Source organism: Penicillium chermesinum (assembly GCF_028974085.1).
Source record: "Penicillium chermesinum strain IBT 19713 chromosome Unknown utg000009l:1.0-952002.0:1.0-954369.0, whole genome shotgun sequence".
Classification (NCBI taxonomy): domain Eukaryota; kingdom Fungi; phylum Ascomycota; class Eurotiomycetes; order Eurotiales; family Aspergillaceae; genus Penicillium; species Penicillium chermesinum.
Genome location: NW_026695319.1, coordinates 462,777 through 478,159, shown reverse-complemented (window position 1 = coordinate 478,159; position 15,383 = coordinate 462,777). Strand labels below are relative to the sequence as shown.

The 15,383-nt window shown below is 52.6% G+C and overlaps 5 protein-coding genes across 5 annotated transcripts; all 5 read right to left on the bottom strand.

Annotated features, from left to right (window-relative positions):
* Nucleotides 1-124: 124 nt before the first annotated feature.
* N7468_010612 (uncharacterized protein) lies at nt 125-536 on the bottom strand (the record flags this gene model as incomplete). Its single annotated transcript, XM_058479907.1, has 2 exons — nt 125-240; nt 293-536. 2 exons carry the CDS (start codon nt 534-536, stop codon nt 125-127), a joined length of 360 nt encoding a protein of 119 aa, XP_058325430.1.
* Nucleotides 537-2,368: 1,832 nt separating this feature from the next.
* On the bottom strand, nt 2,369-3,654 carry N7468_010611 (bZIP transcription factor; the record flags this gene model as incomplete). Its single annotated transcript, XM_058479906.1, has 6 exons — nt 2,369-2,447; nt 2,496-2,867; nt 2,921-3,139; nt 3,190-3,378; nt 3,447-3,501; nt 3,591-3,654. 6 exons carry the CDS (start codon nt 3,652-3,654, stop codon nt 2,369-2,371), a joined length of 978 nt encoding a protein of 325 aa, XP_058325429.1.
* Nucleotides 3,655-4,274: 620 nt separating this feature from the next.
* On the bottom strand, nt 4,275-5,505 carry N7468_010610 (uncharacterized protein; the record flags this gene model as incomplete). The annotated part of the gene is made up of 3 exons (XM_058479905.1): nt 4,275-4,490; nt 4,560-5,057; nt 5,218-5,505. 3 exons carry the CDS (start codon nt 5,503-5,505, stop codon nt 4,275-4,277), a joined length of 1,002 nt encoding a protein of 333 aa, XP_058325428.1.
* A 1,661-nt stretch (nt 5,506-7,166) lies between these two features.
* Nucleotides 7,167-9,145, bottom strand: N7468_010609 (uncharacterized protein; the record flags this gene model as incomplete). The annotated part of the gene is given in 3 exon segments (XM_058479904.1): nt 7,167-7,892; nt 7,909-8,667; nt 8,702-9,145. The coding sequence occupies 3 exon segments, from the start codon at nt 9,143-9,145 to the stop codon at nt 7,167-7,169; spliced, it is 1,929 nt and encodes a 642-aa protein (XP_058325427.1).
* Nucleotides 9,146-11,182: 2,037 nt separating this feature from the next.
* On the bottom strand, nt 11,183-14,955 carry N7468_010608 (putative checkpoint protein kinase (SldA); the record flags this gene model as incomplete). Its single annotated transcript, XM_058479903.1, has 3 exons — nt 11,183-13,380; nt 13,438-13,867; nt 13,969-14,955. 3 exons carry the CDS (start codon nt 14,953-14,955, stop codon nt 11,183-11,185), a joined length of 3,615 nt encoding a protein of 1,204 aa, XP_058325426.1.
* Nucleotides 14,956-15,383: the final 428 nt, after the last annotated feature.

The following is a 15,383-nucleotide window of genomic DNA, read 5'->3' as shown; positions in this document are numbered from 1 at the left end:
TGGCATCGTATCAACAACCAAGCGCTCTCCCCACTCGTATCAATCATGAACATCGCATATCGTGCCGGGCACGGAGCAAGAAGATCATTTATTAGGCTCCGCGCCCATGAGAATCTGCATTAATTCAGAGGTGAGCACAGTGCACCTCGTAGCTGCCGTACACATTGTCGCCAGCTGAGCAGCTATCGAGGGCGATATCAATGGCGCCGGTCTGGCAGGAGGAATCGCTGAATACTTGCACTGTTTGGAGCTTGTCAGCTACCGTGTGGATATTTCGGGGAGAAGGACTCACCGGTGCAGTTGTTGATAGCATATTCGAAGCTGACGGACTTCACGGTGAAGTCGTAGTCGAACGGGTTGCAGGTATTGACATAATCACCGTAAACACCCAGTTCGCCTTGGTTCTGCTCCAAGCAGCCCGGGGCACCGAATAGACGCAGCTGGGCATAACGGGTGTTGGCAGGCGTCGCGGGTGTGGGGGCAGCGGAGACCATGCCGAAGGCGATGGCGGAGGCGATGAGGGTGGAAAAGAGCATGATTGTAGGCGGGTTTTCTCTGAAAAGTGGAAGCGTGTACCGGGTGTTGGAGAAAGGGGTTAAGAGATCTGCGGAGCGGAGAGGATTGGATGCTTGATGAGATGAAGTTGACATGCTGGGGCATGAGCCGGCTTAAATGTCTTTCAGGTTGCAGTGGCAACCGCGTAACCCACTACCCCTCTCTCTGCATGATCGCATCCCCACGTTGAGGCTATTCTTGGAACTATACGGCTCGACGCTTCTCGACCCAAATCCGTGCGTGTCGAATGAGTAAACCTGTCTCACTTACTCCGCTCTCTCCGCAGATTGTCTCGGACATATGATTGCTGCCAGATTACTCAGTGCAGTTCTTTTTTTTTTCCCCTCTGGAGGAAAGAATCTGAAGTTTTGTTTGACACCCCAAGGATAGTCCCTGAAGATTCACCTCCAGCTCCTGGCTGTTGACAGCAACGAGACCCCGACAAACGGCGGTCTCGGATGGCAGCCTCAAGCTTGTTTCCCCCAACTTTTGATTTGTTGAGGATCTGCACGATGACATCAAATGTTGAGACGCCGCCTATCAGGATCGCCCGCTAACTGCTTTGGGCGGGACCCGTACCAAAGGAGATCTGCAGGCCTCCGCAATGGTAGAAGTCACGCCACTTCCATTCGCTGCATAAGCACAGGATAATTATAGTCCAGATTAATCGAGAGCCATGAGTTGGATCCAAGATGGTCAATCCGATTGCGTTGACATGTTTCAAATGGCCCGTCCTGGATAGGATGGCATCCGAGCCCTAGGAGTTCTGGAGGGACAAACAAATTTCAAGCTTATTACCAGTACTAGATATTCCGATTGAAGAGGTCTAGAAGAACTGACGTCTTGGTCCGAATAACCTTTTCCTGATGGCTGAATCGCGGGGTTGTTCACGGCTAGCCAAGACGGAATGAGACAATGTCTTAGATCCTTCGATGGCCTTTCTTGGGGGTTGATGCATCCATTCGAGAGCGAGTCCTGAGATGTAACCGGCCACGTCATGATCACCAATATCTAGTAAGCTCGTAGATGCCGAACTGGCTCGTCAGGCTCTGGTTCTCCTCTCATACAGAACGCCATGTACTGAGTAGTACTGAGTATTCGTCATGAACAAATAAAAGACAGCCCTATGCATGCGACACTCGCAGGTTTTACTCTGGGTTGGCCCTCCCGCTATTGCTGCTTCATAAGCCCAATAATCTATCCACAGCCCGAGTAAGCTGACAGCTAACGGTAGACGGAGCTCAGAAAGAGGATGTCTCGGCATCAACGGTACATCCAGCAGCGTCCTAGAGGAACAAAGCATGCTGCCAGACCATCTTCTAGAGGAATTCTCCGTCTTTGGCTCCACCAGAAGCTACTTACGCTCCACATTCGAAATCTGTGATTATTGGAGATAACCGGCGTAGAGAACAGGCCAGCATATCTGCCATATCATTGCCGTCTGCTAAGCAGTGCTTGGTGCTCCACACTGCAGCAATTCTGCCAACTAGGGCCGTTTACTCTAGGATACAATATTTGCGATAACAAAGTGCCTAGCTCAAAGTACAGATTTCCTACCTGACTCCATCTAATCTTCCGAGTCATCCCTCACATGAATCGTGCATCGGATGAAGGGCGGCAGCACAATGATGGCTGATGGATCAGGTCCACAGGTATGTGTATCTCCAGGGCTCCAGGGCTCGGCAAGTAGGGTTGACAAAGCTCTCCTTGAAATCAAACAGCGGAAGCCCGCATGGAACAATAACTCGCCAATATCGCCTATTTCGCCAACATTTCCCAACCTCTTCAACTGTTCTATGGCAGGCAAAATGCATCAAAATTGACTTTGCACGCTCGATGCAAAACTATTAATAGAATCATTGAATGCGTCTCGGCTAAGGACAGCGCCGAATCTAGATGAAGTATTAGCACAGGTCCGGGATTCCAAGGATATCACATACCCATGGCAAGTAATGTATTGCAGCAGCAACTCGCCCAATTCCTTGATTTTGCGGATCTCCAACTGTGGGGCCCACGGCTGCTGGATGATACATGACCAAGCTTGGATTGGACTGATCTCTTCGTCAAAGATAATCTCATGAGACAGCGCCAAAAGGTTGTTGAAGATAACACTCGAGTTTCGTATAGCTTGTGCAGATCCCTGATTAGGGCAATTTCGCGGTGAGTTCTGGGAATTCGCAGTTCCATGCCCCTGTCCATCCGCATGGAGATGTGGCGCAGGCAACCGAGTGAGAGACATCGTTGCAGTCAAGGCATGGCCATTCCCTTCGTTAGGAAGTGGCTCGAGGTGCGGAAGACACGGGTTCTCCAGCCTGTGAATCAATTAGCGACTGAAGCTCGCACAGTAGATATGACGAAAACGTACGCGAGGACGAACTCAATGCCAACCTCGTTCAGGTCTTTGTCGCATAACCGCTCGGTGGTATTCCCCCATTGCCCTAGTCCATTTCCAATAGTAGGCTGTAATGCCACAGAGCCTACGGGAATATCATCGGGGGTTGATGAGGTCTTGAGGATCTGCTGCCGCGCAGCGGGTGATCCTTCAAGTGCAGCACTGGAGGCGGCTGAGTATGCATCTGGGGGGCTGCTCAGGGGGAACCAAAATTGGTCCCCCGGTTGACCAGGGCAGAGGACCCAAGGGTCTCTCTGTCATATGGCGCTACCGGGTATTCGAGCCCATTTGTCTCCAAGATAGCCTGGAGGATACTGATGTGGTTGTGGAGATGCTCGGTTTGAACCTGGAGATTCATCTCGCTGGAGCGCAGGCGGAGCACTTCTGTCTCAAGGCTCCTGACATATTGCTCTTTGCGCTCGCGGTGGGTACTATTTAGTATCAGACCCAAGCAATTCAAGAAATTCGTGGGAGATCCGGCTTCTAATAACCGACTAACCGTTGAGCCCGTCGAACTTGTTCTCTCCGTTTGGCAGTGAAACGGCCTTTTTCCTCTAGAGAGAAGGTTGGTATGTCAGCAAGTAGCACACTCCAGCGCTTTGAATGTCCAATATATGGGCTCATAGATGGCCGAATGAGATACCTGGAGGATCTTTCTTATCCTTCTCTAGCCGATGCCCAGGGAGGAATGTGAAAACCTTCTTCATCTTGGCAGGGGATATGGATGCTAGTCCCAAGATAGACAGACACGATAGCTAATCAACGAAGGGCCTTGTTCGGCTCAAGCGTCGACCCGAGAAAGGATTGCGGAGAAGAATGCAGGAACGAGAAATAGAAGAGTAAGAAAGTCAGATAGAGAATGGACCCCACCTCTCGTAATCAGGCTTTTCTCCATGAAGCTTAGCAGGGTGGCCGATCTCACTAAATTTAGTGGAGCATGTTGAAACAAGCCAATCCGAGGCTGTTTAAGGCCCGTGTGGGCCCCTCCAGCTGCCGATCCCAGACTTGGTTTCCATAATCCAAATTTCCTCTTTGGTATCGCGTTAGTCTGCGCGGTTGACTGCGTAGTTAAAGAAGCCGGAAATTAAACAACACTGGATCAAGGAATCCAGGAGTCCGTGGACTATATAAGATGTCTTGCAAGGCCATCATAATTACCAAAAACATCTTCTCCTTCGATTGAGTCTTCCGTTGGGTCTTTTCCGGCCTTGTACTTTGCGCCATGCCTTCTCCCTCCATGATCATTAGCCTCCTGGCTACATCCCTAATCGGCTACACCGATGCTACCCCTGTAAACACTCGTTCTACCGCTATGCGCAGCTGGAAATCAGCCAGCGGCTCCTGTGATGCATTGGCCGCTGGCAAAGCCCTGTATCTCCAATCCAACGACAAGCCCAACCACCTCATTAGCATCCCAATTGCCCTCGACGGAACCCTGTACGGCGGCTCCGCCATGGCGACTGGAGGCATGGGGGGGCGATGAATTCAACGCCATGACAGGCATGGGCAACGCACCAGACGCCCTGGGCTCCCAAAGCCCCGTCTACGTCGCCGGCGATGTAAGTCTTCCCCAAAGAATGACACTGGCACATACCATGCATCACCCATATACCGATACGCCCATACGAGCTTTCCACTCCATATGAAAATTCACTCTAACGCCCATCCTCAGTACGTCTTCGTCGTCAACGCCGGCTCCAGCACCGTTACCCAATTCAAGGTCTCCAACACAAACACTACCCTCACCCGCCTCGGCCAATCTACAGTCCCCGGCGACTTCCCCGTAACCGTCACCGCATCCGAGAAACTCGGCCTCGCCTGCGTCGGATACACCGGCGCCCAAGCGGGCGTCGCCTGCGCCGAGTACAGCGCCCACGGCCTCGCCGAATTCAAACCCCTCACCACTTTTGCCCTGAACCAAACGACACCTCCGTCCGGGCCCCTGAACGGTGTGTCGCAGATCAGTTTCGCCGCGAACGACACCCGGCTCGTGACGAACGTCAAGGGCGATGGCACCGCCAACAACACGGGCTTTGTCTCCGTGATCCCGGTCTCCTGTGACGGTTCTTTCGGGGCGGAGATGCGGTCGTCGCCGAACGGTACGGCCGTGCTATTCGGCGGCGTGGGTATCCCGCAGAGCACCGAGCTCTTCGTGACGGATGCTTCCTTCGGCGCTGTCGTGCTGGACCTCGATGCGGAGAAGGACGTTGTCACGCTGAAGGGGAAGAAAAAGCGTGCCGGGCCAGAAGGCGACCTGTTGGGCCGCATACTCTGCTGCGCGGGAGAGCGTGTTCGTGACGGACGCGGCGGTCAACCGGTTGGTGGAGATTAGCCAGGATGGGGAGAAGATTGTTTCGATGCTGGAGTTGAAGAATGGGGATCCGGGGCTGACGGAGGTGCAGGTTTCGGGGCGGTTTGTGTATGCTTTGTCGCCGGGGAATGGGACGACAGAGGCGGCGATTACGGTGGTGGATTCGTTCCGGGGCAAGCAGGTTCAGCACTTCGGGCTTGGGATGCTGGGGGTTGGGAAGACTGCTGCTGGGCTGGCATTGCTGCATTAGGGGCCCACGGGAGGGTCTTTCGTAACCTTCCTTTCGATTCTGGCACCTGGTCATTGGGTAGGTCTAGAGGTCTAGAATTAGCCTATAAATTTAGTCTGTATCGATAATCTGACTTTTTGGAAATCATCAACGGGCGTGCTTGAACCCCGAGAGCCTCTTCGACTCGCTGTAAGCCGTTATGAAGCGTTGACGGCCTGCGACATCGACTTTATTCCCAGGTCTAAAAGTGGAAAAGCATTGATGGTAAAGATAGTAATATTGTCAGACTGACCGCGGCCAGCTTCAAATAGAAAGCAGCTAAGAAGTATTCTGAAACAAGCCCAGGGCGTAAGAAGCACAAGCAAACAAAACACCAGCTCTGGGGCAGAAGATCTGTCATATCATGATGAACGATGGAAAGAAAAGCAAGATCCGGACGACCGATGTTAGAAAAATCAGTAAATCGAAGCCATTGACTAGGAGCGGGACTTCGTTCCGACGACCGAACTAGTCTGGGAATCACGAGCGGTATCACAGAAGATCATGAGATAACGGCGAAGATCAGTCCGGAAGTGCAGGTCAGAACGTATTATGGAGAATGAAAGGTAATGAGAAAAACAGAAGATCGAAGAATAAGCACGCTGGCAATAAGAGAACCAAAACACCTCGCTCGCATCTCGGAAATGTCGTCGGCCAACTATCATGTGCGTCGTTTCATTTCGGTTCGTCTATGGGGTCGCGTATGTATCGTCGTGCACATTCTTTTTTTTTATGGGTGGAGGGCGTGACAATTTGGAGTGGACGTCGTTTTGCCCAGGGTGTACCGAAGAGAAAAGAGAGATGAAGATTCCAGTGTCCTTTGGCGGGGGAACATCTGGATCGGATTGTAAATGGAAAGAAATCAGTTGAGAAAAACAATGTTCAAGAGAATGTATCGCCTCAAGAGGCGGGTCCGAAGACAGGCTTTTTCGAAAGGTCGAAGATTTTGAAGTGTTTTTGTTGTTTTGTAGTTTTCGGGCGGTGTGCAAAGACACATCGAGTGACTTGGTCAAACACCGAAAATGAAGAAAAAATAGAAAAGCAAGGTTGGTAGAGAGTGGAATGGAAATGGAATCCAGGCTGTCTCAAGCTTCAAGTATGGACAGTAGCTCCAGAACACAAAATGTGAATAAGGTAACGAAAGTAGGTCCAGACTGGCATCAACTTTTGCTTTTCGAAGTCGGAGTGTCATGGCATGCAAACTACCATGCGACCAAGGCGATAGCAGAAGTCCTAATCCAGGGAGCCATGAGATTAGGAAGCACGGACAAACATAAAGTTGAAAAAGCCAGCCGCGGACTGAAAGAGCCCATCGCAATTTTCTCTTCGGGTCAGGGGTTGTGTTGCAATTTTTAGGCTACTCAAATCGACCAGCAAAGCAGGACTGGGACGAGAGCCATCTTGAGTATCGTTACAATCATAAAAGGCCGTGGCTGTCGTAAAGGAGACGGGAAAATAGAGGATCAGGAGTAAAGAAGGAACAGGGAACAAGAGAGACCCTTTGTAGTTCGTTCAGGCCATCACGCAAAGTGAAAGTAGAACACAGCTCGCAGGCAGGTCAGGTGAGTACATCATCCTTCACCATGATATGTTGAAAATATCTGGGGGGATGTGGTTGACATGATAAGGCTAGAGAGCACCTAATGGCGCGTAGATGACATGTTGAGGATTTGTCGACGAATGCGCTCAGCATCAGAGAGACCCTCTTCGAAGGGGTTCATCAGAGTTGGCAAAGACTCTGAGGCTTTCGTTTGCTCCAAGATAGGAGAAGGGTTCTCCGCTGGCCCCGGGTAGGACGGGATGCCCTGGGAGAAGGGGTCCGACAAAGAAGGCGCATGGCGGATCATGCGGCCTGGTCCCTCGCGACGCTTGAAACCACCTTCAACCTTGAAAGGCGAACCCAATCGCTTGATGTTCTCACCAAGACTAGGGAATGGGTGTCGCATGGGCGTCTTGGAGACAGGGGTGGTATCCTCAGACTCCAATTGCGAAGAATTCAGAGAGGAAGGAGGTGAGAATAGCTGGTTCACATCCCGGGGACCAACAGCTCCACTAGTGGTAGCACCCCGGCTGCGAATGCGGACGCGTCCATGCCCGATATCCTGGAACTTCTGATCGCGGATGTAGTGGTTCAGACGATGGTGCACTTCCTCCTCGGAGGGATCCTTGTAGCCATAGGCGGGACTTGATGAGAATACATTATCATGATCAGCAGGTGTCATGTTGAAGTAGGGAGCACGGCGTAAGCGACGGCCGGGGACATGGATAGTTTCGCGGCGAATAGCAGTAGGGCGGTCCTTAGGGGTTTGGCTTGCTTCCCCAGGCCCCCCATGTATTGTACACAAAGGGCGATCCGAGGCGAGGGACTGGGGGGAGATCCACATTGAGGAACTGGTTCGACGGCTGAGACTGAGCCAGGTTGGGTTGAGGTACAAGAGGATTCTGCACGGGTTGGTTGAACCATTCAGGCTTGGGCTCACTGGGAGCAGATACCGGCTCCTCGCAAAGCTGAGCCAAAGAGGGGTTTTGACCGGAGGAGACCAGCGAGATTCCGAGATCGCGGGTCGTAAAAGTCTCCTGGGGTTCCTTCCATCGGGGCATGTTGGTAGGCGGCTCAGGCGTACGAGACTGCATCATGCGCTGGTAATGAGGCACGATGGAGAATTTGCGGCGACACAGCAGCTTGAGATGCTTGCGAGTCTTCGAGTCGGACTTGGGCCACACAGGCCCGGCCTTATCGGCGACGGCCTTAGGGGTAGAGCTTCCACTGCGGTCGGCGGCTTGAGTCTGACGAGTCTGGGTAATGCGGGTGTTTTTATTCGCCCAGGTCTTTGCAGCGCGGCGCGCGACTCGGGAAGTGACTCCCAGAGGAGGAATACATCCCGGGGTCATCTTGAACGGTGTCAGGGTTGGATCTTGAAGGTACAGCTGGTAAGTGTTCCACAGGTGATTGTCCATCTCGCGAGTCCACGACTTTTCCTTAGTTGAAGCCCGCTTAACCTTCTGCTTCTTGGGAAGAGTCGGGGAAGACATCTCGGGCTCCTTAGGGAACTCCAGAGGGAAATTGGAATCGCACAGATCAGTCTCCACACTGGTGCAGCTCCCGCCAACTGAATAGCGAGACGATAATGTATCAATAGACTCCACAGAAGAATCGGAATGATTAGAGCAAGACGAGCTCGGGCGCGAGCCCATGGGACTCAAGTCCCCGTGAGATCCATGGATTGGTAGGCTCAGAGTCGTGCGGAGCTCCAAGAATTTGAGCTGGGGGAGTCTTGAATTCCATGCGGGTGCGCGGCGGCGCAAGATACCGGTCGTCATTGCTGTTGTTCTCTTCCGGACTGGGTGACTCGCTGTTCACATGAGGCACCACTTCAATCGAGGGCAATGGCACATCTGGTAACCCTTGGAACTGGAACAGGTCCAGGTCCATGCGAGCACAGACATCAGTACCAGAGCGGACGCGGTTTCGGGGTAGTCGGCAGCTGGAGAACGAGTGACGCGGTGGTGGCGGAACTTCGACACGGACAGATGGGCGCTCGGGAGTCTTGGGCTCGTCATACAGTGATGGGAAGGTGAAGTTCTTGGGCAGCGTACGCGAAAGCTGACGTTGAGACATTGTGGATAGATCGCAGATAGCTCGTGGTCTGACTTGCGTGGATTGTGGGGTTGGATCGGGGGGATGTGAGGACCAACGCGAGGCGGCGTAGGGGGGGGATGGGACTCTTGTCTATCAGGACAATTCAGGTTGAAAAAAAAAATAGAAAAAGGCGCGCGATTCGCTTGAACGGGTCGTGAGTCGTTAGAGGAACAGAAAGAAAACGAGTCGAACGAAAGATCGCAGTGTCAAGGAAATCGAGGTCGTCAGGTGGTGTTGCGGAATGCGCCAGCTGGGGGATATCGGGAAGATCACCAGATTACAGCTGCGGTTCCATTCCCTTCAGAGAGCGGAAATAGAAACCAACATCACCGAACGCCAAAAACAGAAAAAGGAAAATGCTCAAGGCGATCAGAGATCGCGTCGGGTAGGGGAGGGGGAAAGGTGGAGGAGGTGAAAGGGGTGGAAGAGGTGAAGAGAGAAAGATAGGTTGGGCAGTTAGCGGGCGATGGAGTGCAGCAATTGGGGGCGTGCGGGTGCGTGGGAACAGCGAGTCAACTAGGAACACGCCAAACTGCGGGCGTGTGTGTAGCTCGGCAGGCCTCTTGGTCCACCAAATCTGCTAACTCGGCGCTACTCGCGACTAAAAAAACCGAAAGCGTTCTGCTAGCCTAACAGGAAACACGTTCGATTCTCAGAGAATGTGTTGATGGGGGGTTTGCTTTTGTTTAGATTTTCTCGAGGCTTGCCCTTCTAGAGGCTTTGCAGCCGGACCTTACTTGATGCACCCTGCAGAGTGAATACTACAAGGACCTGAGGTCATCTGAGGGGGACACTGCCCAGGTGTTCTCTCTGGGTATTACAGATAACCAGTTGGCCAGTCACTTTACTAGGGTGCAACAAAATTTCCTAACTATACTGGCACGGGATAGGTGGCCCTGGAATTAGAGGGGTTGGGAGAGCCCCGTGCTCCAAGCCCCAGGCCAATTTTAGGGAGATGCGGGCGATCGTGGGCTCGGTTAAACCCAATTTGACTCCATTCGAACCGACTCTCCCCTGCAAGGGCTGCCTTTCCCCCAAAGGATCTGCCCGAGAACGGGCACGCTGCGTGTGCATATCGTGATGGCCATTGCAGATTCTTCCTCGTCTCTCTGGACTACGGAGGCTTTTGCGTCCCAATGGCCACTTGGCCAGCAGCAGATGTACGAACTAATGATCTGTTGGAACTTTACAGCCCATACCCACAGTGTGCATATCTGGGTCAACATGCCCTCCAATTCTCCTCTGGCCCTCTCCCATCCAACAGAACAGAACCCCCCCTTGACCCAAAATCACCAAGCCAGTATGAAATTTTCATGATCCCTCCGGGTATTGTGCGGTGTAGACGGGGCGGAGAGGGCGTGGGGCCCAAAAAACGCCAATATAACTCGATTAGGGAAGAACGAGGCACCAGGCGCGTCTAAAGCTCCACATGCGCGTCGCGTCACGAGGCGTGAGACGCGCCGCAGCGGTAATCTTTCGTAACGTTTCATCGCAGTGCGGAAAAATACGCCATCACCTGACGCGGCCCTGGTCTCCTCCAGCCCAAACGCCAAACGCTCGCCCGTCCCGGCTCCACTGTTCATGCACTTCCCTTCAGGTACCCGGTATTGGGGGCAATGAGCCCGGGTTGCACCGATCCACCAAGGTAGAAATGGGAGTTCTGAGACGGAGCTCGGATTGCTAATTGGTCTTGTGGATTCAGGTACATTGCAGTCGCGGATAGCTGTGTGCCGGCTAATAAAGGCCAAGTACCGGGAAGATATACGCAGGTAAAAAGGAAACCAAATTAATATTTACTAAAAAATCTTCATATAGACAAGTAATCAATTCAGAAAGACTGCGCGTGAAAAACCAGAAGGGGGGTATAAGAGGTCGTAAATGAGGATTGGGGGGTAATTGGAAGAACCCCCAACAGACATGGGAACAGGGCAGGGAACAAAAAATACAATAGTAGACATGGTGGTCAAAGTGCGTCAATGGTGAAAAGCGAAAGACAGCGAACAATCTCAGTCCGAATCAAGAACGCTCAAGCTTCTTCTTCCGATCGGCCAGCAAAGCCTCGATCTTCCGCAGCTGCAGTGCGAGACCCTTCTTCTCAGCATTAGCAACAAGCCAGTCCTCCATACTCTGACGAACGTGGCGCATAGACTGGATGACGGGAAGCACAGGTGCTGACATAGTCACATTATTGTCTCCGTACTCCATTCGAGCCCAGCGGTCAGCAGTAGGGTTCAGGAGCAAATCAAAAACATCCGCCCAGAGCTCCCGGTCCCAGTAGCGCTTGAGGGACTCGCGGATGCGGTAGGTGTGGGTCGTGCCGGAAGCATCGCCTGTGCTGCGGCGCACGGGCATCGACTCGAGGTATTTGCCAAACAAGAGAACATGGATGACACCAGCAATGCCGTACAGATCGATCTGGTGCGTCCAAGGACGCATCTCGCGGATTTCATTGCATTCATGGGTTCCAGTTTCCCAGTCTGCAATGAACTGCACTGATGGAGAAAAGGCGTGCATGTCGATGCTGCGGCCAAAGTCGATCAGGTCTAGGCCCTTGCTCCGCCACCCGTAGTAGCCGTTTGGAGAGTAATATATACTGTCCCGATGATCCGGCCCGTCCGCTCCAAGATCTAAAAGGGACAGCTCCTTAGTTGGGACGTCGTCCGGGGTTGCCTCGTCAAGACGGACTAAACAATTATCGGCTTTGATGTCGCCGTGAAGAACGCCATTAGCGTGCAGTGCTTCGACCGTGCGGAGAAGCTCAACGGAAAAGAACATAGCCAGGGATTCTTCAAGCCCGCCTTCCCCGTTCGAGCCGATTTGCTCGTTTCGAAGAATGTTGACAAGGTCGAGTAATGTGCCCTGGCCGCGATAGTCCTCGACGAGGAAACTTTCACGCTGATGAACATGCAATTCGTGGGCGCGAACAATGCTATCCGTGGCCCGAGAATATTCAGAGCTTCGGACACGCTCATATGCAGTTCGAATCATGTAGAACTCCCATGCACTCGAAGACCCATTCTCCACCTTGACGGCCTCGAATGGGTAACGGGCAGTAGCGTACGGACTCGCTCTTTTGGAGCGCGAACCACCTCCACTGTGCAAAGGAGAGTTTTCATCATCGGAGTCGGAATCGTAGGACTCAAGACTATCCACGCTTTCCGCAAGATAGACCGGGGCGTATGCACCCGCTCCGAGCTCTCGTCGGATCAGATAGCTTCTTTCAGCTCCTGGAAACTCGAGGATGGGCATGTCAAGCTCATCATCAGGGCACTTTGAGCGTCGAGCGTGATTTTTGACAAATTTCTCGATCATAGACCTATAGTTACTTTCTTTCACATGGCCATGATACCCAGCATAAGTTGCCAACGAAGGCTCGAGCGAATTCAAAATGGTGTTGCGGATTCCCTTATCTGTTGGGTTACACCGCAAGTCTTTGATAATCGCCTCGCGGCGGCGTGCCTTGGGGGCAATTGACTTGAATGCTGTGGGACTGAGAGGAGCATCCATAGCAGAAGATACGGTTTGGTCTCCATGGTATGGGGTCGTGGTGCCAACCGGGCTGGAGAGAAGCAAGTCGCCCATTTGCGGTTTAGATGGGGTCTTGGCACTGTAGAGCTGATGACGAGCCGCTGTCATTGATATCGAAGACTCCGTCCGCTCTGTGATGGGGGTCATGACCGGTAGTCGATTCTGAGCCATGATCGCAGGATCACGATATGTCCCGTATGGAGGAGCATAGTCCTCTGGCATTTGGGGTACGAATCGTTCTCGCTCCGGGGTTCCTGTGTTGGATCGGTCGCCACGAGTATCATCGCTAATCATCGAGTTGGTGGTAGTATCGCCAATCCCGCCACCGGGGATATCTTTACTGGGGCTGAATTCTGTCCAGTCGTCCCCAATGATGCTGCCTCGAGTGGTGTCCGCATATTCCGTATCGTCGTATGACTTGTGGAATGTATGAGTTTCTTCGTCCGCAAAATCGCTCGAGGTTGAGGAAATGTGACCTGTAGTATCGGCAGTACTGGCACAGTCGTCATCTTCATAATCACTGCCAAACATGCTATCGTTCGCGTCGTAGGTCTCGGCCTTTAGCGGCTGGTTGAAAAGATCGTATATTTCATCCGTAGCGGCGCGTGTGTGCATAGTCATGGTTGGCTCTCTTGTACTCTTGCGGCGGACCTTAGAATTCGAAGGCGAGTCAAATTTCATTTTGACTACCAGAATTGTTAGCATAATCGTCCTTAAACCAAAGCATTTGCTGTGGTTTGTACTTGTCTGTGTTTCTCCCTGGACCTTGAACCGCCTTGCTTTGCTGGCTTTTGCATCGTGAGATTCCTCGCCCTGCGGCGGCCGTTCTTCCATCTCAGGCTTCGATTGCGCTAGTGGCTGAGAATCGGTTTTGGGGCCAAGTGCTTTGGGCTTCAATGGCTGAGACTCGGAAGCACTTTTGTTGCCAGATATCTGCTGCAGCGGCTCCTTCTGCGCCTTCCAGTTCTTATTCATCCAACCCCGTTTGATTGCGCGTAGTTCCTCGAAACTGACTTCGTGGGCCGGATTATGTCGATCCGGATACACTGCCTCCAAATGGACAAACACTCTTTCGCGACGGCCTGTCCGAGGATTTACCGCTTCCCTTACATGGTGTTCTGGAACTGATGGTTTAGGTGCACTGGGTTCTTGAGAAGGTGGATTGGAATTGGACTGTATAAACACGATCGAAACATGACAAGCCAGCAATTAGTCCTGTGATCGTAAATATAAGGGTCGAAAAGGGGATGAGCAACTCGAAAATTGCGACTCACCTCGTCTCGGAAGATAGCCATCTTCTGTGATGGACCTGCCTTCTTTCCCGCTTTCAAAGTCTCTCCCACCCACGGTTTCGCCTCTACCCTGTTCTCCTTCTTGCGCTCCTCCATGGACCCAATCGTTTCCCATCCCTTCGTCTGTCCACTGGTCGCCGGCTGGCTTGCCTCCGCATCGCCATCCGAGAAGATGGCCATCTTCGGCTTGCCAGATTTTGATTTGGTGCCTCCCCCTACCCGGGGCTGGCTGCGCTGTGATGCTTGTGGGTCAGAGGTATCCGAAGCAGCGAATGGATCAACCTTCGCCGCAAGCGCAGGCCGAACAGTCGGAAGCGCAGGAGACGAAGGCCCGGCATCTTGTGGCCGCTGCTCATAGCGCTGCTGGAACTCGCTGTATTTTCGCAGCAATCGCTCAGCAGGGCGAGCCTCACGGTCAATTCCGAGCCTGTAAACCTCATCTGCTTGATTCCAGCGCCCTGCGCCCTCTAGCCAGGCGGCGAATTCTTCGTAAAACAGCGCCAGTCCCTCACCAATGTGGTGCCGGGCAAGGAACGCAAATGTCTCCCGTGGGGCGTCTGAGAAAAGTCGGACATAGTGTAGCCACAGCTTCAAGTATCGTGGGTCATTTCTGTAGTGTGATGATGAGAGGAAGGACTTTGTCGCTCGCTCCAGGAGCGGGAGGAGGCCGGATTCGGCGGTTGCTTGCGCAGAGGGGTACGCGTTCAATGTCCATTTCACATAACGGTCGTAAACGTCGAGAGGGTCGTCTGATTCTCCGATTGATTGGAGTTCGCTTTCGTATTCTTGTCGGATGGCGTCGTTCAGGGTTCGTGTGTCATTGGGTGTAGGCGAAGCCAGCTTGTCGCTGTTGCTGCCACCTGAGAAAATCCGGGCGAGTTCGCGAGCTGATCGGCCTCCAGGGAGCTGTTGGACGTTTTCTTTCTGTGCTTCGATGATGTCGAAATCAATGAGATCGGGGGCCGCCATATTGGCGGAATCGTAGGATCTCTTGCACTTGTCGACAGGACTTTGAGAGAAGTCGAATTCAAGAGTGGGACTGTGTTGCCAGCCGATTAGGCGTTGATAAACATCACATGACGGTTGCCCCGGCGATCAACTTGGGGTGGAACACTATGGTTCATCGTCAAGATTCCTAATTTGGCGGACGAACTGGAATATATAAGAATTTTAAAATAGGCATCAGTATGGAATTTCACTTGCTATCAGCAAAGTTAAGATTTTCTGGCTCTCTGAAGTGGGAAACTCTAGTCAGGTGTTGCAGGTGTTTTGACATTGAAGGTGGGCGGGTCCTTAGCAATATATCTCCCGTCGAATCTTCGATCCTCCAATCATCTCAGCCAGGGGTATTGGTCATATTACTAACCACGATTCATCTCAGCAACACCGTTAACTAG